General features: G+C 50.1%; 1 protein-coding gene across 1 annotated transcript in view; it reads right to left on the bottom strand.

Moving 5' to 3' along the window:
• The window catches only part of SLC2A13 (solute carrier family 2 member 13), a 172,515-nt gene extending 152,164 nt beyond the window's left edge, over nt 1-20,351 (bottom strand). The window contains exon 1 of the mRNA XM_060244743.1: nt 19,744-20,351. Coding sequence (XP_060100726.1) covers nt 19,744-20,299 — 556 coding nt within the window. The 5' untranslated portion in view covers nt 20,300-20,351. The remainder of the gene's footprint in view (nt 1-19,743) is intronic.
• Nucleotides 20,352-22,008: the final 1,657 nt, after the last annotated feature.

Raw genomic sequence — 22,008 nt, 5'->3', positions numbered from 1 at the left:
GTTATCACGCAGCCTTGCCCTCTGCCCTCCATCACATCCGTGCGATAATTTCATTTCCGTCTTAAGTGTCAATGCAACAATTTTGGCTTCATTCCACAGTCATTTCCAGTCATTTCAAACTTTGGTAACATCTGTGAGGAATGTTTCAGTGTTTTCTGCTTCGACATCCATTGTAGCATTTGTTGCTTGGATTGCTTTATTGCAATTGTGTATGCAAGTTAGTATTTTGTACCACAGAGCTGGCTTTAACACCGAGACAAAAGATGTCACATAGAATAAAACTCCCCGGACTTCATTTCTTGTTTTGGAAGTCAAATTTAGTTCTAGGAGGTCTTGCAGTGCTAATTTAATTCCAGGCAGGTGAGCTGCAAAAGGCTTTACCCTCTCAACATGATCTGACAATCTTGTTTCAGACATACCATGAAGAGAAAAGCCTATGAGATTTTCAAGTATTTCCACACGCTTGGGTCTGGAACTATATTTTATGGCTTTGTTGTATATTTATTGAAGTTGTGTAACCCGCCCTGAGTAGGATACAAATCCGAGAAATGAATAAATAAAATATAAACTAAATAAGTGGTAGATAATTTGAATTGTTCCAAAAAAGGTTATTGTTTCAGGTATTCATTCAGTAGCATCATTTCCACATAAGTTAAATGTGTAACAACCACAAGGTGAAAAAACTCTGTTGGACACAGTTCTTGTATTTTTTTTTTGCTTGTGCACCATTGTATCTTCCAGCCATATTTGGTCCATTGTCATAAATTTGAGCTCTACAATTGCTGAGAGGAAGTATCAGTTATCAATTGAGCAATTTTTTCACCTTTCTTACTGGTGCAATCTGCAAACTTTAAAAATCTCTCTTGAATTTCATACTATGTTTCTTTTAAAATTACGAATCTTGAAAGAAATGTTTGTTCTCTATGTGAGGAATCTGGAGTGGCATCTACTATTACTGCACAGTACTTTGTAGACTGCCTCTCAAGCAAAATATGCTGTCATGACTCAGATTGGGGTGCCACCTGACGCTGCCACCACTCTGGAATTAAGGTCCCTTAGGAAGGCCCCAGAGTCCCCTCCCAAGCCCTTCAGATCCCTGGCTTTGGCCAAGAAATTAGGCATGAAGACCAGGCAGCGTGACAAAGAACAACAAAAAGATTTTAAACAGGAAAATAAACCCTCCATAGCTTTGGGCCCATAAGGCAGATTTCCCCCACTCATCCTTGGGACTTCTCAGGCAGTTCCAGCATAATCCACCATAATATCCAATGATATTAAGACAAATTGAACCAACTATTTCCCAAATATGCTGTGCCTACAATTGCAATGCAAGCCCAATGCATGTTTATTTGGAAGTCCTGCTGAATTCAATGGCTCCTACTCCTTGATATATGCTCATAAGTGTGTAAAAGCATCAGAAATTGGCCAGACTCCCAAGGGTGAGGTAGTGAGGAGGTCACTTCCTTCTTCCTGGAGGTAAGGTTACCTTCAGAGGTGAAAACATCTGTATTTATTTACTCCATTTACACCCCACTTTTCCTCCCAATGAGGAACCAATCTTTTCATTGTTCTCTTCTCCATTTTATCATCACAGCAATCCTGTAAGGTAGCTAAGGCTAAGTGTGACTGAGGGATTCAAACCTGCATCTCCCAGAATCTAGTCCATCACTCTAACCACCACATAATACTACTGTGTTATCTGAACTCTAAAAGCAGTCACAACAAAGGGGAAGGCTATATGGATTATGGCCACAATGGATCCCCAACTGCAGACACACAACACTACAGAAAAGATACTGGGTAACTAAAATGAAAAAAGCAAGGTTGAAAAGCTGAAACACAAGTATTACAATCTTGGACCATTTCTAGATCAAATTCAAATATGATCACCAATGATTTATGTTGTTAACTGGTCACCACCCTTATATTGGTTATGTTTGAGTTTCAAATAAAAAACATCATAGCAAATCATGGCCTTTTGCAAGGTAGCCAGTTTACAACTCACTCCACTCACACTAGGTTACCTACAGGAAACAATTCTCTCTCAGTCCCCATCTAAAATATTTGATAGCCATTTGATGTTGCAGGTACAGCATTAGACTAGGAATTGGAATGCCCAAGGGTATTCATCCACGAAGTTTACTTGGTAAGCCAGTTACTCTCCCTCAGCCCAATCTACTTCACACAGTGGGTTGTGAAAATAAAATGAAAATCATGTAACCAGGGGTGTCAAACTCATTTGTTATGAGGGCTGGATCTGACATAAATGAGACCTTGCCAGCCGAGCCACATAAAATGTAATGCCAGGTGGCAGAGATGCAAACTTTATAAAGGACACAGACAAACAGAAAGATTTTTTTTAAAATAACTTAAAATAAAACATGCTTAAAACATTAGCACTTGTTGGTCTTAAAGGTGCTTCCTTTGCATTTCTCTCATGCAATCCAGGCTTTCTCAGTTGCACAGCAGACCTACTGTGCCAAGCCTCTCTTCCTTCTATTGACTGAGGCTCCTCCCCCTCCTGGTCCCACGGGGAAGGAAGGAAAGAGTCAGAGCTTCCTTTGAAGCAAGCTATCCCTCCCTCGCTTCCTCCCCAAGGCTTTGCTCTGTGCCTCCTGCGCAATTGAGCAAGCTTGGCAAGGCAAGCTGTGATGCAGAAGGAAGCAAGAGAGAGGGAGAAGGAAGCAGATGACAGACAGTTGCTTGGGAGGCCTGATATGAGCCCTCTGGGAGCCTAATTTGGCCCCCGGGCTGCATGTTTGACACTCTTGATTGTACACTATCTGAAGCTCCTTGGAAACTAAGTGAATTTGATTCCTCATATGAGGAGATGCAACATTCGTACTACTGTCAAACACCTTACACTATAGTTCTGTAACCTACAGATCAACCCAACCAGTCCCTGCCTCAGAATATTTCTGAAGACAGCTTCCTTCCCCTCCTCTCTATGAAAAAGAATTCCGCTTTGCCAGTGCCCCAGAGGCTGTAGAAACAATAAGAATACACGGCCACCGCAAGACTGCAAACTTGCCCACACCACCAAGGAAAGATCAGCTTCCCTAGTATATAAATACTTATCTTGTTCCAACAATACTAGCTTGATCTCCCCTCCCCTACCATTTCCAGCCACATCCATTCCCTTTTGTGTTTTGTATTTTTAGTGTTAAGTCTGAGGGCAAGAGGGGGTTATGTATCTGGCAAAAGATGATTGTTTTAGAAAACAATTACTCGGAAAACATAAAATTCAAAATTCAGACAGGCCCTGCCCATAGGCTCGTATTAAATACTGGAGGGAAAACAAATTGAAAGAGAAAAAAATGAAATTATTCAAATTGCACTGGAAGTCGTATGGTTTCGAGTTGTCTCTTGTAAAATGTAGCTGAAAGAGTTAACTGAAACAGGAATGGCGTCTTCCCATCGGATATAGCGGGAAAGGAAAAGATATTCTGAGCTTAAAAGAAAAGAAGGGAAATATTTTATTCTTTCTGTACCTCACCTAAACATACAATGAGGTGGCTTTCAACATTTTTAAGGAAAGTTATCTCAAGGTAAGTCATTCCAAACTGCAGCAAAAAGAAAACAAAATTACTAACTAAAAGGATTAAAACAGCATCACATTAAGATACTGGTGTTAAATGTCAGTGTCCTATTTCTTTGAGATGAACTGGAACTGCCAAGGGATTGTGTCATCCTTGAGTACAGGTGCTATAGTGTCATCAGGTGTAAGCCTTTAACCAATTTGGAATGGGATTGGCTAGGGCGACTTGAAATGCAGTGGCCTGCTACCTGTTCAGTGTGGGATAGGAAAGGACGGATATAGCGTGGCATACCGTTGGACGGATATTGGAATTGATGACTGTGGACTGTGTATTGACTATTCTGTTGGACTGTGTATCTGTACCTCTGCCTGGCTTTATTGATTGTAAGTGTATGACCCTTCGACTGCTTCTTGACTTTGATATCTGCTTGACCCTAATACATTTTGTTGAACCGGCTGTCTTTGTGAGTGTCTTCATTAGAACTGCAACTGAGACTGGTCTGACCAGAGCGGTCCAGTGGGACGCTTCTGCTACTACTCTGTCATTAATGATCCTACAGGTCTCCTAAAAGCAGAATACCAAAAAGAAAGCAGACCGTTCTAAAACACAGCAGCAGTACAAAAACGGGACAGCTGATAAAAATACACAGCGTGCAGAACTTTCTTAAAGCTCTGAAAAATAAGGATGTCTTCATCTAGCACCTAAAAGATCCCAAATTCTGTGCTAGTTGAGCCTCTGCAGGGAAAAAGTTCCAAAGTCTAGGCACCTACTTTGAACTTGACCTGGAAACTGCAGCTGGTGCATAAAGAAGCTGCTGACATCTGATAATGACGCCTGTGTGGGCTCATATTCAGTCAGTATTCTGCAAGCTGCATTGGCTACCTATAGACTACCAGATCCAGTTCAAAGTTCTAGTGCTAACTTTTAAAGCCCTATGTGGCCTATGCATATCTCAGAGACCATCTCTTCCCATATGTACCCTGCAGAGCTTTGCAATCAAGCGGCCAAAACTTTCTGGCAATTCCTGGCCTGAAGGACATTTCATTTTCATTTCATTTTCATTTTATTCGATTTATATCCTGCCCTACCCCACCGAGGTGGGCTCAGGGTGGCTTACAACACAAAAAGCTAACAAGGATCAGTTTAAAATACGTTAATAATTATACAATAAAATGCATAAAAGACCTAAAATACATAAAACTCACATCAATATACACTATGCTACCTTTCCTTAAATCAGTCCTTCAAATTTTCCAGTATTCAATAATCTGATGTTCGAGATTTAATATTCAGGCATTCCGATCACAATTAATTATATGCCAACCAGAAGAGGGCCGTTTTACAGGCCCTGCGGAACTGTTCAAGGTTCCGCAGGGCCCTCACCTCCTCCGGGAGCTGGTTCCACCAACAGGGAGCTGCAATCGAAAAGGCCCTGTCCCTGGTCACTTTCAGACGGGCCTCCTTTGGCCCAGGGATTGTAAGGAGGTTCTGAGACCCCGACCTCAGCACTCTCTGGGGAACATGTGGGGAGAGACGGTCCCTAAGGTAGGCAGGTCCCAGACCATAAAGTGAGACTGGCCTCAACTAGGGGCCAGGGCTTTTTCAGGCCGGGCCCCAGCCTGGTGGAACAAACTCCCATCTGGGATCAGGGCCCTGTAGGATTTACTGGAATTCTGCAGGGCCTATAAAACGCAGCTGTTCCGCCACACTTTCAGTTGAGGCAACTGCTTTTCTCATGCCACCCACGCCCAGCGCTAGGGGCTCTGCATCCCCTAGGCCAAGGCCTGGTTCCCCGCCCCCCGTCTCTCCTCCAGAAGTGACATCACTGGGCTGCGTGCTTGCACACAAGCGCTCAGTCCAGCCCTCCTCTGCTTCAAAGGGAGCCAGTCAGCTCCCTCTGAAGCAGGGGCGGGCCAGCCAGTCAGCTCCCTCTGGAGCAGGGGCGGGCCAGCCAGTCAGCTCCCTCTGGAGCAGGGGCGGGCCAGCCAGTCAGCTCCCTCTGAAGCAGGGGCGGGCCAGCCAGTCAGCTCCCTCTGAAGCAGGGGCGGGCCAGCCAGTCAGCTCCCTCTGGAGCAGGGGCGGGCCAGCCAGTCAGCTCCCTCTGGAGCAGGGGCGGGCCAGCCAGTCAGCTCCCTCTGAAGCAGGGGCGGGCCAGCCAGTCAGCTCCCTTTGAAGCAGGGGCGGGCCAGCCAGTCAGCTCCCTCTGAAGCAGGGGCGGGCCAGCCAGTCAGCTCCCTCTGAAGCAGGGGTGGGCCAGCCAGTCAGCTCCCTCTGAAGCAGGGGCGGGCCAGCCAGTCAGCTCCCTCTGAAGCAGGGGTGGGCCAGCCAGTCAGCTCCCTTTGAAGCAGGGGCGGGCCAGCCAGTCAGCTCCCTTTGAAGCAGGGGCGGGCCAGCCAGTCAGCTCCCTCTGAAGCAGGGGCAGGCCAACCAGTCAGCTCCCTTTGAAGCAGGGGCGGGCCAGCCAGTCAGCTCCCTTTGAAGCAGGGGCGGGCCAGCCAGTCAGCTCCCTTTGAAGCAGGGGCGGGCCAGCCAGTCAGCTCCCTCTGAAGCAGGGGCGGGCCAGCCAGTCAGCTCCCTCTGAAGCAGGGGCGGGCCAGCCAGTCAGCTCCCTCTGAAGCAGGGGTGGGCCAGCCAGTCAGCTCCCTTTGAAGCAGGGGCGGGCCAGCCAGTCAGCTCCCTTTGAAGCAGGGGCGGGCCAGCCAGTCAGCTCCCTTTGAAGCAGGGGCGGGCCAGCCAGTCAGCTCCCTCTGAAGCAGGGGCGGGCCAACCAGTCAGCTCCCTCTGAAACAGGGGCGGGCCAGCCAGTCAGCTCCCTCTGAAGCAGGGGCGGGCCAGCCAGTCAGCTCCCTTTGAAGCAGGGGCGGGCCAGCCAGTCAGCTCCCTCTGAAACAGGGGCGGGCCAGCCAGTCAGCTCCCTCTGAAGCAGGGGCGGGCCAGCCAGTCAGCTCCCTTTGAAGCAGGGGCGGGCCAGCCAGTCAGCTCCCTCTGAAGCAGGGGCAGGCCAGCCAGTCAGCTCCCTCTGAAGCAGGGGTGGGCCAGCCAGTCAGCTCCCTTTGAAGCAGGGGCGGGCCAGTGGGTGCGGGGAGACGGAGGGCAGCGGGCATGGGGAGATGGAGGGTAATGGGCGTGGGAAGATGGAAGGCAGCGGGCACGGGAAGAGGAGGTGCCTCATGGTGCTCCTAGGCCAAATGGCGTCCAAGGCAGCTGCCTACTTGGCCTACTCCCACGCATCGGCCCTGATGCCACCAGCTCCAGTAGCACCAGCCCGTACCTCAGAGCCTCACCTCAGGTAACTCAGTAGAGAACCAAACCTGCATGCCTCTGTTTGACATCCGCACAGGGTTTGCCTTTGCCCTCATTCCCATACACTGCTATATAAAATGAATGTATTTGCCCAAGATTCAAACATATTCAAAGGCAGTGGATCCTAGGCATACTTATTTGAAAGCAAGTCTCAAAGCTAATAATTTAAATCCATAGTTACCATCAGTCTAATCTGTGTTACAGAAATGTTGGAATTGGGGGGCAAGGGATTCTGGAACTCAGAGGCACACCTGAAGAAAAGCTCAGTTCTAGTAAATCCACACCCCTGCAGATGTTAACACTTCTTCCAAGCACAGGGAGAGAAGAGGGAAAAAGAAGAAACGGTACCTCCTGCACTCCTTCATGGGTCAAGTAAATTAATGAGACTTTAAGGATTTCATGGCGTGATACCGTAGGCCAGAGCAGAGTCAGCTGTTAGAAAGACCATTTCACAGCCGAGTAGATGTTCAGGCATATCACAATAAGGGTGCTCTTCAATATGTAATGCAATTCAGGAGGAGTGTCTGTTTACATTCTTTTTTGTTCGCTCACAAATCTACACATGAACTATCGAAAGTGACAGCAGTCGTTCAGTCCCAGATTGCAGATGGCTAATGGGCTGCTGTTGGACACCACGCCCGCTGCTAAGGTCCACCTGACCTTAATGAAAGAGGCAGCTGTTCAGGTGACAAGCTTTTTTAAGGAAATGAAATTGGTTTTCCTTACCACAGAGACTCTGTGACAGAGTGCCAAATCATAGGTCTCCGGGGCTGTTTTTTTGTAGCAGGAGCTCCTTTGCATATTAGGCTACACCCCCGTGATGTAGCCAGTCCTCCAAGAGCTTACAGTAGGCCCTGGAAGAAGAGCCCTGTAAGCCAGGGGTCCTCAACCTTTTTAAATAGGGGGCCAGTTCACTGTCCCTCAGACTGTTGGAGGGCCGGACTGCCGTTACTGTACAAGGCCGCGGGCCGTCAGTTCTCCGTCTTCTGCATCTCTCTCCCTTCCCCACACCACACACCCTGGCCTGGGAACTCACCTCACCTCGGTATCACCTCACACTCTGTCTCCGCCGCCTCAGCCCAGTGCCGGAAGTGTGCGTTGCTAACGCAAGTTTAGGTCGAACGTCACTTCCGATCTGATTTTGCCATAACCCGGCGGGCCGCATAAACGTCCTCAGCGGGCCGCATCTGGCCCGCGGGCCGTAGGTTGAGGACCCCTGCTGTAAGCTCTTGGAGGCTTAGCTACATCAGAAGGGATGTAGCCTAATATTCAAAGGCATTCCTGCTACAAAAAAAGCCCTGGGTCTAACTCAGGACCTCTGAGTCAGTAAGCCCTCCTGCACGCTTTGCCAAAAAGGTATGCCGGACCAGTCCCATTTTCAAGTCACATGTTTTGCAAACTGGACAGAGTAAGAGGTCTAGTGCTAAAGGACTATTCAGGAGCAACCCAGCTGATCTGGATTTGTGGTATTCAAAATGGACTTTCTAAAATGTGAACAGCAGCTCAAGGTTACCAGAATAGGGCAAACATGACAAATTTTCTTGAAGAACCACGACAGCTGCAATGACATAGGGGTTTTTTTTTTCTTAAAAACAAAAAAACCAAGCCATGTATAATCCCGATTGTATGACAGTAAATTTTCTTTCTAATTGCATTGGAAAGAGGACAATATTTTGTCAGTAGATAAAGGCCTTGTATGTTCAGGTCACAATTCCTGGAGTTAACTAGCTTAAATTTTTGTTGCTTAAAATCACATTACTGCAAAGGCGGAGGTGAAATTTTTTAAAAAAAGTGAAGAACAACATTGAGAGTTTAAGAAAGTGACAAGGATAGAAGAAATGTGGATAGAATTTGAGTAGTTTCTAAGTTACAGAGGGGTAGCCCTATTGATTATTTACTTCATTTTTTACCCCACTTTTCTCCCCAGTGGGGGACCTAAAGCAGCTTACACAATTCTCCTCCCTTCCATTTTATCCTCTCAACATCCCTGAAGGCAGATTTGGGCCAAGGGTGTGTGACTGGCCCAAAGTTACTCAGCAAGATTCCATGGCAGAGAGATATTTCAACCTGGGTCTCCCAAAGCCTTGTCTGACGTTAACCACTATCCAGGGGAGTCAAATTCATTTGTTAGGAGGGCCAGATCTGACACAAATGGGACTTTGTGGGGTTGGGCCATTAGCATCATAAAATTTAATGTGATTTTTGTTACTTAAAATCACATTACTGCAAAGGCTAAGGTGAAATAAGAAAAAAAAGGCCTGATTAATGTGAGGTAGCAAAGAGATACGCTTTATAAAGGACACAAACACAATTAAATATATTATTTTTCAACTTAATATATAAACGTGCTGAAAACTCTTGCAATATTTTGTATAGAATGAAAAGGTGGGAAATTAGTGGGATTTGACAGTGCAATTTTTTTAAACCAAACAAAGAAAAAGCACAAGGATCACAGCCAAAACGAAAAATGTAAAATGCTCTGAGCCTGGGAAAACAATGAAATGGCATTGCAAGCTTCCCTCCCCAACCCAGGGTCTACTCAGATTGGCAACAAGACCAGGGCTAGCCTTTTTGATACCCTAGGTGAAACTACATACTAGCAACCCCCTCAAACCAATGTTTAAAAAAACAGAAAAAGTAGGAAAAATAAAGAACACCAAACTTAAAACTTTTCACATTTGAATTTGCTGTTTTTTAATTTAAATTTAAATTTTTTTTTTAAATTGTGAGACTAAGTAATACAACAATATCATCAATCTTTGCTTTTCTTCCCCTCGGTTTGCAACACTATGGAGTTGGGTAGACAACATCAGACACAAAAAAACCCTCAAAAAAGCCACTGAGAGAAGATGGCCCTTCTTTCCTCCAGTACGTTCAGCATAAAAATATTTTAAATGAACTTAATCTATCTACCTCCATATACTCAAAACCACGTACATGAATACACAAGAGTCTTTCAATCACTAGTCTCCCCCCCCCACCCCTTTAATAAAATTTGCGTCCTATTTCAGGTCTCTTCAGAAGTGGCATCCTGAACCTCATAGGCAACATGATTCATGTTGCAGCCAAGTAAACAATCACTCCACTAGCAATCTGTTCAGAAAAGAATGCAAATGAGATAATGGAAGCACCACTGGGGTGGGTTGCCAGCCTCCAGGCAGGGCCTGGAGATCAGTTCCCCAGAGAAAATGGCCCAAAACTGCTTATTCTAAGGACGGAGAGCGATGGGCAATACCCAACACTTCGAAAATGTGCTTGGCAGCCAGATGTTAGCCAGAGTTCACATTTTAAACTTTTAAGATACAGTCACTCACAGCACCACGGGGTTTTCATGGCAAGAGACAAAGACAGGTGGTTTGCCACTGCCTGAAAGTGGTGGGCAACCTTGCACTTCCTTGGGAATCTCCACCCCGGCACAATACTCCAATATTTTGACAACAAAACCAAGCCGGCTTTAAAAAAAGAAAGCATCCCGGCAATGCAAGAATGCAATGCAACCACTATGACCACACTGCTTTTCAACTCATTTCCAGTATACTCCCGCAGGAACAGAAAAGTGCAACACACATGTACAGAAGAAGAAGATGATATTGGATTTATATCCCACCCTCCACTCTGAAGAGTCTCAGAGCAGCTCACCATCTCCTTTACCTTCCTTCCCCACAACAGATACCCTGTGAGGTAGATGAAGATATTGGATTTATATCCCGCCCTCCACTCCAAAGAGTCTCAGAGTGGCTCACAATCTCCTTTCCCTTCCTCCCCCACAACAGACACCCTGTGAGGTAGATGAAGATATTGGATTTATATCCCGCCCTCCACTCCAAAGAGTCTCAGAGCGGCTCACAATCTCCTTTCCCTTCCTCCCCCACAACAGACACCCTGTGAGGTAGATGAAGATATTGGATTTATATCCCGCCCTCCACTCCGAAGAGTTTCAGAGCGGCTCACAATCTCCTTTACCTCCCCGCCCCCACAACAGACACCCTGTAAGGTAGATGAAGATATTGGATTTATATCCCTCCCTCCACTCCAAAGAGTCTCAGAGCGGCTCACAATCTCCTTTACCTCCCCCCCACCCACAACAGACACCCTGTGAGGTAGATGAAGATATTGGATTTATATCCCGCCCTCCACTCCAAAGAGTCTCAGAGCGGCTTACAATCTCGTTTACCTTCCTCCCCCACAACAGACACCCTGTGAGGTAGATGAAGATATTGGATTTATATCCCACCCTCCACTCCGAAGAGTCTCAGAGCGGCTCACAATCTCCTTTACCTTCCTCCCCCACAACAGACACCCTGTGAGGTGGGTGGGGTTGAGAGGGCTCTCACAGCAGCTGCCCTTTCAAGGACAGAGTCTCAGAGCGGCCTACAATCTCGTTTACCTTCCTCCCCCACAACAGACACCCTGTGAGGTAGATGAAGATATTGGATTTATATCCCGCCCTCCACTCTGAAGAGTCTCAGAGCGGCTCACAATCTCCTTTCCCTTCCTCCCCCGCAACAGACACCCTGTGAGGTAGATGAAGATATTGGATTTATATCCCACCCTCCACTCCGAAGAGTCTCAGAGCGGCTCACAATCTCCTTTCCCTTCCTCCCCCACAACAGACACCCTGTGAGGTAAATGAAGATATTGGATTTATATCCCACCCTCCACTCTGAAGAGTCTCAGAGCGGCTCACAATCTCCTTTACCTTCCTTCCCCACAACAGACACCCTGTGAGGTGGGTGGGGCTGGAGAGGGCTCTTCCAGCAGCTGCCCTTTCAAGGACAACCTCTGCCAGAGCTCTGGCTGACCCAAGGCCATGCCACCAGCTGCAAGTGGAGGAGTGGAGAATCAAACCCGGTTCTCCCAGACAAGAGTCTGCACACTTAACCGCTACACCAAACTGGCTCTCCACTCCTGTACAGAGATCTGGGGGCACAGCAATCTCTGAAAACACATCACACACAAAGAGAATGCAAACAGTAAAGCTGGAAATTAAACAAACACCCTGTATCCAAAACACATAAGGCTGAAAACATAGATGAAACATTCTAATATTAACACAAAAGAAACGACATCAAAATGTTCAAGATTCCACTTTAAACCTTGCACTGATGGTAAAAGATCATTCACTGGAAACTCTACATACGTGTCTTCCTCTTTTAAATTGGGGACTGATCCAAAGCTCTTTCCAAAGTAATCCTTGCTTTACAAGTTTGTTTCTTTTCTTGCAAAGGGGTGGGGGGGGGCGGTATGATAGAGTAAAAAAGTACACACAGCGGAGAAAGTAGAGGAAAATAAACTCCCCCATCCCTTAATACTAGAATTAGGGAGAGGAATCCAATTAGAGGCTCAGAACAGACAAAAGAGAGTCCTTCTTCCATTAGAGAGGGGCTGTTGTTCAACGGTAGAGCATCTGCTGACATGCAGAAGATCCCAGGTTCAATACCCAGCATCTCCAATTGAAGGATCTGGCAGTCTGGGAGGTGAAAGACCCCTGCCTGAAACCCAGGAGAACGGCTGGCAGTCAAGAGTAGCCAGTAATGACCTTGATGGACCAAGAATCTGGGTCAGTATAAGACAGCTTTGTGTGTGTGAGCACGTAACTAACTGGTGGAACTCGCTGCCCCAAGATGTGGTGACAGACAGGAGCTAAAAGGACTTCAAAAGGGGATTAGCCAAATATGTGTGGAGGGTCTATTAAAAGTTAGCAGCCATGTATTAATGGAGCCTCTGTATCCAGAGGCAGTCTATCTATTAGGGTTGCCCAGTCCGACTCAAGAAATATCTGGGGACTTTGGGGATGGAACCAGAAGCAAGGGTGTGACAAGCACAATTAAACTCCAAAGGGAGTTCTGGCCATCACATTTCAAGGGACCACACTCCTTTTAAATGCCTTCCCTCCATTTGGAATAATGAAGGATAGGGGTCCCTTCTTTTGGGGCTCATAGAATTGGACCCCCCCAGTCCAATCTTTTTGAAACTTGCAGAGTTTTTTGAGGAGAGGCACCAGATGCTATGCTGAAAATGTGGTGCCTCTACCTAAAAAACAACAACAGCCCCCCATAGCTCCCAAACCAGGGGATCCCCTGCTCCCGCCTCGGGATTGGCAGCCCTACTATCTATGAATTAATTGCTGCGGCGAAAGCCACAGCAGAAGCCTTTACCAAGACTCATTTGTGTGAATTGTTGAGAGAAGCGCCTTACAAAATAAGCGGAAACATCTCCGTTTCCTGCCACGTTCGCCGCCTCCTTTCCTTCTGCCCAGCGATTGCCAGCTCCCTCCCAGGGAAAAAGAAACCCAGAGAAGGTGATCAACAAAGGATTCTCACTAGATTTGGAACCCCCATAATAGGCAACCCATTGCCTAACCCACTCAGGCAGTGAAGAGCAAGCTCAAGTCCCATGCCACTTCCAGCGGCTTCAGAGCCCAGGCGGCAGGCGGGGGCTGGAGGGGGAGCCAGCCAGCCAGGGAAGAGGCTGCAGAGGCTCCTCCAGGGGTGTCTGATCCCCACTTGCATGCCAGCAACAAGGGCAATGGGTTCAAGAGCAAGGCCAGGTAGCTCGAGGTTGCGGGAGGGGGGGGGCAACTTTGCAAGCAACTTCAGGGGCAGACCTCCCCTGCACAACACTTGGCTCCCGTAGTGCAGCATGGACACAGCTGCTTCCCTGCATCATGCGGTCACTCGGCTGCCGCCTGATCACCACCCTGGAGTCCAGGAAGTCAATGCCAGAATGTGAACTCACTGGCGTGGCAGTCTGGGGTTTTTCGGGGCTGGGCTTGTAGTGCCAGGCTGAGGCTGGCCATAGAAGGCCTCACTTGTGGTTGCAGTTTTACAGGCAGGCGGGGGCTGGTGCCAGTGAGCGGTGTGCTTGGAGGCCAGAGGGAGGCAGCTTGGAAGCCAAGGTGAAGCATGCCCAGCGAGCATGGTCGTGGGTCTCGCCTGGGAGTCTCCTGCATTGGGGAGAGGAGGGGAGGGGGTGCCCAGCTGCCTACCTAGCCTTCTCCAACCTGCTGGCCATGACTGGCAACGGCTCTCCAGTGTAATATCCCCATTCCAGACCCATAACCAGAAAATTCCAGATTGGGGGGGGGCACGGGAAAAAAAATTTGGATGGAGGGCCCCCCCAGCGGCCCTCGCTCTGGCCCTGATCTCCGTGCCGCTCTGGTGGCCCTGCCCCCCTCTGCACGGCACCTCCCCTCCCTCCCACCCAACTCACCAACGCAGCAAAACAGGGAAGAGCGGGCTTCAGGGGCTCTTTCAAGATGCCCCCCGCGGGTCATGTGACCAGTGGGAAAAGCTGCTCCGAGGCCAGCGGTTCCTACACCAGCTTTCCAGTGCGCTCAGCAAGTTCAGTGCTGAACTGGCTGAGCGTGATGGAAAGCCGGCATATGAGCGTGATGGAAAGCTGGCATATGGGAAGGAGGGAGGGAGGGAGAGGCGCCCGTGGAGTTGGGTGGGGGCCGGCAAAGCAGCGTGGAGAAAGCGGAGACCAGGTAACTGAGGGGCCATAAAGGTCCAGGAAGGGTTGGGGGGCAGTGCCCCCCCCGGCTACGGGCCTGCCTTTGACTGTGGGTTCCCAGGTTAGAGTACTCACTAGACACCAGTTCTAGCGGAGACAAGCTGGCTCAAAGCATCAGCTCTTTATTTGCGAGGACACAGCTACAGGAAGCATGAGCTTCAGCTGGCTATAGGAACACGGAAAAGTGAAACTGATTTCCACTCCATTGAAACACACTGCAGCACAAAGTCGCAAGAAAAACACAGCATGGATTTTCCAGACCTTAATGGAAAATCCATTCTGCATTTCCTTTGCAGCTTCGCTTCCTCCTTCAGACAGCAAAGACAAGGCAGAAAGAGCAGGGAACTTTGGCAGCCTCGGAACTTCAAAGGGCGAGGGCTTGCAAAACCATCCTCTTTCAGCTTGCTTTTAAGACAGAACCCGGCTAAACTGACCTGTGGCCACCTGGCCATCTTATGTATGATTGTGAACTATAGCACCTTAACCTAATTTTAATCCATAACAACTGTTTTATTTATTTTAATTAACCTATGTAATTGAATTGTATTTAAATTTGTTTTGTCTAGATTGTATTTTTAAATCATGGTATTCCATGTCTTTGAGCCGCCCTGAGCCCGCCTCTGGCGGGGGAGGGCGGGATATAAAAATAAATTTACTTTACTTTACTTTACTTACAAGAGAAGAAGAAGACGACATTGGATTTATATTCCGCCCTCCACTCAAGAGTCTCAGAGCGGCTCACAATCTCCTTTATCTCCCTCCCCCACAACAGACACCCTGTGAGGTGGGTGGGGCTGAGAGGACTCTCACAGCAGCTGCCCTTTCAAGGACAACCTCTGCCAGAGCTATGGCTGACCCAAGGCCATGCCAGCAGGTGCAAGTGGAGGAGTGGGGAATCAAACCTGGTTCTCCCAGATAAGAGTCCACACACTTAACCACTGCACCAAACTGGAGGGGGAGAAAAGAGCCCTGCAGGCCTGATTAAAGCCCTGGGCGGCCAGATCTGGCCCAGAGGCCAGACGTTTGACACCCCTGCACTATACCATGCTGTCTCTGTTCAAACATTAGAAAAAGAGAAAAATAACTGGTTTTATACCCTGCCCTTCACTAGCTGAAGGAAGAAGAAATGCAGATTTATACCCCACCCTTCTCTCTGAATCAGAGACTCAGAGCAGAGCGGCTTACAATCACTGTCTCAGAGCAGCTTACAATCACCTTCCCTTCCTATCCCCACAACAGACACCCTGTGAGACAGGTGAGGCTGAGAGACCTCTGCAAGAACAAACTCAGTTACACCTGTGGCACCTTGCAGCCTAACAAGTTATTTTACCAACATAGATATTTTGCAACACTGCAAAGACTAGCAAGATTTTTTTTCAGCATCAGCTTTTGTAGACAAGAGTCTCTTTGGTTAGATGCCCAGAAGCATGTGCTAGAATAGAGCTGCCCAGTGTCCTGTGGTCCTGAAAGTCTAGTGAGATTGTAACAGGTCATGAACTTCCATGGAGAAGACAGCCTCTTCCTCAGGATAGGCTGGGACAAAATCCTGTCTCTTCTTCAAACTCTTTGAGTTCTTTTAACCCATACCTTACCTCTGTCACTTCATGTGTGCTTTGGGGGAAGTGACCACTTCAGGTTAATAGTTGTTGGTTTGCAGTACAGCAGTAGCACCTTAAACCAGATTTAAGAACATAAGAGAAGCCATGTTGGATCAGGCCAGTGGCCCCTCCAGTCCAACACTCTGTGTCTCATAAGAACATAAGAGAAGCCATGTTGGATCAGGCCAGTGGCCCCTCCAGTCCAACACTCTGTGTCTCATAAGAACATAAGAGAAGCCATGTTGGATCAGGCCAGTGGCCCCTCCAGTCCAACACTCTGTGTCACACAGTAGCCAAAAAATTTTGGCCTATATATATATATATATATATATATATATATATATATATATATATATATATATATATATATATATATATAAATTTAAGTGGTCACTTCCCCCAAAGCACACATGAAGTGACAGAGGTAAGGTATGGGTTAAAAGAACTAAAAGAGTTTTAAGAAGAGGCAGGATTTTGTCCCAGCCTATTTATAAATATATATATAATTTTTATATATATATATATATAGCCACTGATGGACCTCTGCTCCATATTTTTATCTAACCCCCTCTTGAAGCTGGCTATGCTTGCAGCTGCCGCCACCTCCTGTGGCAGTGAATTCCACATGTTAATCACCCTTTGGGTGAAGAAGGACCTCCTTTTATCTGTTCTAACCCGACTGCTCAGCAGTTTCATCAAGTTCTTGTATTGTGGGAAAGGGAGAAAAGGACTTCTTTCTCTACCTTCTCCATCCCCATGCACTATCTTGTCAACCTCTATCACATCACCCCGCAGTCAACGTTTCTCCAAGCTAAAGAGCTCCAAGCGTTTGAACTTATGAAGCCACCTTATCCTGAATCAGACCCTCGGTCCATCAAAGTCAGTATTGTCTACTCAGACTGGCAGTGGCTCTCCAGGGTCTCCAGCTGAGGTTTTTCACACCTATTTGCCTGGACCCTTTTAGTTGGAGATGCCGGGGATTGAACCTGGGACCTTCTGCTTCCCAAGCAGATGCTCTGCCACTGAGCCACCATCTCTCCATCTCCATCACCTACTGCCTGGACCCTTTTTAGTTGGAGATGCCGGGGATTGAACCTGGGACCTTCTGCTTCCCAAGCAGATGCTCTACCACTGAGCCACCATCCCTCCATCTCCATCACCTACTGCCTGGACCCTTTTTAGTTGGAGATGCCGGGGATTGAACCTGGGACCTTCTGCTTCCCAAGCAGATGCTCTGCCACTGAGCCACCATCCCTCCATCTCCATCACCTACTGCCTGGACCCTTTTTAGTTGGAGATGCCGGGGATCGAACCTGGGACCTTCTGCTTCCCAAGCAGATGCTCTACCACTGAGCCACCATCCCTCCATCTCCATCACCTACTGCCTGGACCCTTTTTAGTTGGAGATGCCGGGGATCGAACCTGGGACCTTCTGCTTCCCAAGCAGATGCTCTGCCACTGAGCCCCCATCCCTCCATCTCCATCACCTACTGCCTGGACCCTTTTTAGTTGGAGATGCCGGGGATCGAACCTGGGACCTTCTGCTTCCCAAGCAGATGCTCTACCACTGAGCCACCATCCCTCCATCTCCATCACCTACTGCCTGGACCCTTTTTAGTTGGAGATGCCGGGGATCGAACCTGGGACCTTCTGCTTCCCACGCAGATGCTCTGCCACTGAGCCACCATCCCTCCATCTCCATCACCTACTGCCTGGACCCTTTTTAGTTGGAGATGCCGGGGATCGAACCTGGGACCTTCTGCTTCCCAAGCAGATGCTCTGCCACTGAGCCACCATCCCTCCATCTCCATCACCTACTGCCTGAGCCCTTTTTAATTGGAGATGCCGGGGATCGAACCTGGGACCTTCTGCTTCCCAAGCAGATGCTCTACCACTGAGCCACCATCCCTCCATCTCCATCACCTACTGCCTGGACCCTTTTTAGTTGGAGATGCCGGGGATCGAACCTGGGACCTTGTGCTTCCCAAGCAGATGCTCTGCCACTGAGCCACCATCCCTCCATCTCCATCACCTACTGCCTGGATCCTTTTTAGTTGGAGATGCCGGGGATCGAACCTGGGACCTTCTGCTTCCCAAGCAGATGCTCTGCCACTGAGCCACCATCCCTCCATCTCCATCACCTACTGCCTGAGCCCTTTTTAGTGGGAGATGCCGGGGATCGAACCTGGGACCTTCTGCTTCCCAAGCAGATGCTCTGCCACTGAGCCACCATCCCTCCATCTCCATCACCTACTGCCTGGACCCTTTTTAGTTGGAGATGCCGGGGATCGAACCTGGGACCTTCTGCTTCCCAAGCAGATGCTCTACCACTGAGCCACCATCCCTCCATCTCCATCACCTACTGCCTGGACCCTTTTTAGTTGGAGATGCCGGGGATCGAACCTGGGACCTTCTGCTTCCCAAGCAAATGCTCTACCACTGAGCCACCATCCCTCCATCTCCATCACCTACTGCCTGAGCCCTTTTTAGTTGGAGATGCCGGGGATCGAACCTGGGACCTTCTGCTTCCCAAGCAGATGCTCTATCACTGAGCCACCATCCCACCATCTCCATCACCTACTGCCTGGACCCTTTTTAGTTGGAGATGCCGGGGATCGAACCTGGGACCTTCTGCTTCCCAAGCAGATGCTCTGCCATTGAGCCACCATCCCTCCATCTCCATCACCTACTGCCTGGACCCTTTTTAGTTGGAGATGCCGGGGATTGAACCTGGGACCTTTTGCTTCCCAAGCAGATGCTCTGCCACTGAGCCACCATCCCTCCATCTCCATCACCTACTGCCTGAGCCCTTTTTAGTTGGAGATGCCGGGGATCGAACCTGGGACCTTCTGCTTCCCAAGCAGATGCTCTACCACTGAGCCACCATCCCTCCATCTCCATCACCTACTGCCTGGACCCTTTTTAGTTGGAGATGCCGGGGATCGAACCTGGGACCTTCTGCTTCCCACGCAGATGCTCTGCCACTGAGCCACCATCCCACCATCTCCATCACCTACTGCCTGGACCCTTTTTAGTTGGAGATGCCGGGGATCGAACCTGGGACCTTCTGCTTCCCAAGCAGATGCTCTGCCACTGAGCCACCATCCCTCCATCTCCATCACCTACTGCCTGGACCCTTTTTAGTTGGAGATGCCGGGGATCGAACCTGGGACCTTCTGCTTCCCACGCAGATGCTCTGCCACTGAGCCACCATCCCACCATCTCCATCACCTACTGCCTGGACCCTTTTTAGTTGGAGATGCCGGGGATCGAACCTGGGACCTTCTGCTTCCCAAGCAGATGCTCTGCCACTGAGCCACCATCCCTCCATCTCCATCACCTACTGCCTGGACCCTTTTTAGTTGGAGATGCCAGGGATCGAACCTGGGACCTTGTCCTTCCCCAGCAGATGCTCTACCACTGAGCCACCATCCCTCCATCTCCATCACCTACTGCCTGGACCCTTTTTAGTTGGAGATGCCGGGGATCGAACCTGGGACCTTCTGCTTCCAAGCAGATGCTCTACCACTGAGCCACCGTCCCTCCCTTTCTTCAACCTTCCTTCCTTCCTAGGGAAAGCGCGGGTACCAACTTTGCAAAGCCCCCCTTCCCTTCCTCCACTCCCTCCCAGGCGGGCAAGCGGAGCTTCCCCCAGCCTCGAGCAGCGCCTGCTTCCCGTCCGCACAGCCCCCGGGGCCCCTCCGCGCGCGCGCCGAGAGAAGAGCCCGAGCGAGCCCGGGCAGCGCGCAAAAGTTTGGCCGAAGCGCGCCCGGCCGCCCGCGGCTCACCTATGCCGAGCCCCACGACGATGCGTCCCCCGAGCAGGGTCTCCTTGTTCTGGGCGGCGGCCAGCAGAGCCGAGCCGGCGGCGAAGACGCAGCTGGCCAGGAGGATGCACGCTCGGCGGCCGCAAGCGCCGTTGAGCGCCCCGCCGGCCAGAGCCGAGAGGGCGGCGGCGGCCACCGTGCTGGAGACGAGCAGCTCCTGCCAGAAGGCGTCGAGGCGCAGCTCCCTCTTGAGCAGCAGCAGCGCCCCCGACACCACGCCCGTGTCGTAGCCGAAGAGGAAGCCGCCCAGCGCCGAGAAGACCGACGCCACGTACACGAAGGCCGGCGTCTCGCCCTGCTGGAACTGGCGCCGCGCCGCCCGCTCCAGGTCAGCCGCCGCTTGGCTCGCGAGGCTGGAGCACGACTCGGCGCCCGCGATGAGGCTCCGCTCGCCCAGGCTGCCCGCGTCGGGCGCCGCCTGCTGCTGCTGCCGCTGCTGCCGCTGCCGGCGGTGCTTCTCCCCCATCAGGCTGCTCAGGCTCCGCAGAGTGTACTCCGCATTGGCCTGGCGGGACATGGAGCAGCAGCAGCAGCGCCTCCGCCTCGCTCAGCGGCCTCTGGCGGCGGCGCTGATGAAGAGCCGCCCGCTCGCTCGGCCCGGCTCGCTGGTGCGCGTCGCCCGACTGCGCTGCCCTCGGCCCGAGCCTGCTGCTGCTGCTGCTGACGACGGCAGTCGCCTCCCCCTGGCGCCCGCCCCGCTCCACGACACCGGCAGCGGCGCAGCTCGAAGCGAGCGCGGAGCCCGGCTGAAACGGCGAGAAGGGGCGGGGCAAAACATGCGGGGGGGGGTTGTTTTGGTTAAAAAAAATGGTATTTTAACGAGGTGGGGAGAGCTCGCTTTCTTTGCTTTTCCACGGAGCAAGCGCAGGAGGCGGGGAGAGCCTTCCCGCGAGCACGCGTATTGCGCTGGAAAGAAGCCGCCGATCGTGCCCTTCCTTATGTTTGTCCAGGAAGGAATTATGCTAGCCGGCGTGATAGTTCCCCAACCTGAGTCTCTTGCTGCAGCAGATCAGGCGGCCTGGATGAACGATTTAATGCCGTCGGATATGGCTGTCAAATTCTTATCCTGTCTCCTTTCCCAGGTTTAGGTCCATCGAGGGTGGGGTTGCCAAGTCCAATGTGAGAAATATCTGGGGACTTTGGGGGCGGAGCCAGGGGACTTTGGGGGCGGAGCCAGGAGATATTAGGGGTGGAGCCAAGATCAAGGCTGTGACAAGCATCATTGAACTCCAAAGGGAGTTCTGGCCATCCCATTTAAAGGGACGGCACACCTTTTCAATGCTTTCCTTCCATAGGAAATAATGAAGGGTAGGGGCACCTTCTTTGGGGGCTCATAGAATTGGACCCCCTGGTCCAATCGTTTTGAAACCTAAGAGGTATTTGGGGGAGAGGCACTAGATGCTATACTGAAAATTTGGACCCTTCCCCAAAAAACAGCCCCCCCCCCCAGAGCTTCAGATCTCCACGGATCAATTCTCAATGATTTTTATGGGAATAAACCTACATAGGGAATAACAGAGTTCCCAGCAGACATTTCCCTCCCCTCCCCCCGCTTTCTGACGACCCTGAAGCGGGGGGAGGGCCTCCAAACCAGGGGATCCCCTGCTCCCACCTGGGGATTGGCAACCCTAATCAATGGCTACTAGTCGCTGTGGTAAGTGCCAAGAGTGGGTTGTCTCAGCCCAGCCTTCCTCTTAGGGTTGTTGTGAAGATACAATGGAGGAGGGAGACTCGTGTACATTACCCTGACATCCGCAGAGCAGAGCAGGATATTTAAAAAATGCACACAATAAATAGAATGCCGCAGCTGGGGGGCTGGTTTAAAATGCTTTTCAAATGTGATTTCATTATGTATGCTTTACTTCGTTAGCTGCCTTAGTAGTCCTTGTGAGGCGGTGTGTCTTGGCCACTATGTCCTGTTCGTTGGCCCTCCAGGGTCAACTGGCCACTGTGTGAATGTGTGGATGCTGGGTTACGTGGACCACTGTAATCCAGCAAGGTAACTCTTCTACTAAGAGCACACATAGTTCTCCATTTAATCCCCACAACAATTGTGTGACTATGGTAGCCTTGGGTTGCTAGTGGGCATGCAGTGCTGGCCCTAGACTCTCTGGCACCCTAGGCCAGGCTAACTTCAGGCCCCTCCCCACCCCCGCACTGATGGAAGCAAGCCAGAGGCAGCACATCATGTGATGTCACTGAGTCACATGGGGTGCCCCATTTGGC

The sequence above is a fragment of the Heteronotia binoei genome, chromosome 8 (genome assembly GCF_032191835.1).
Source record: "Heteronotia binoei isolate CCM8104 ecotype False Entrance Well chromosome 8, APGP_CSIRO_Hbin_v1, whole genome shotgun sequence".
Lineage (NCBI taxonomy): Eukaryota > Metazoa > Chordata > Lepidosauria > Squamata > Gekkonidae > Heteronotia > Heteronotia binoei.
The sequence above is the reverse complement of the archived record's forward strand: the minus strand, read 5'-3'. Positions and strand labels throughout refer to the sequence as shown.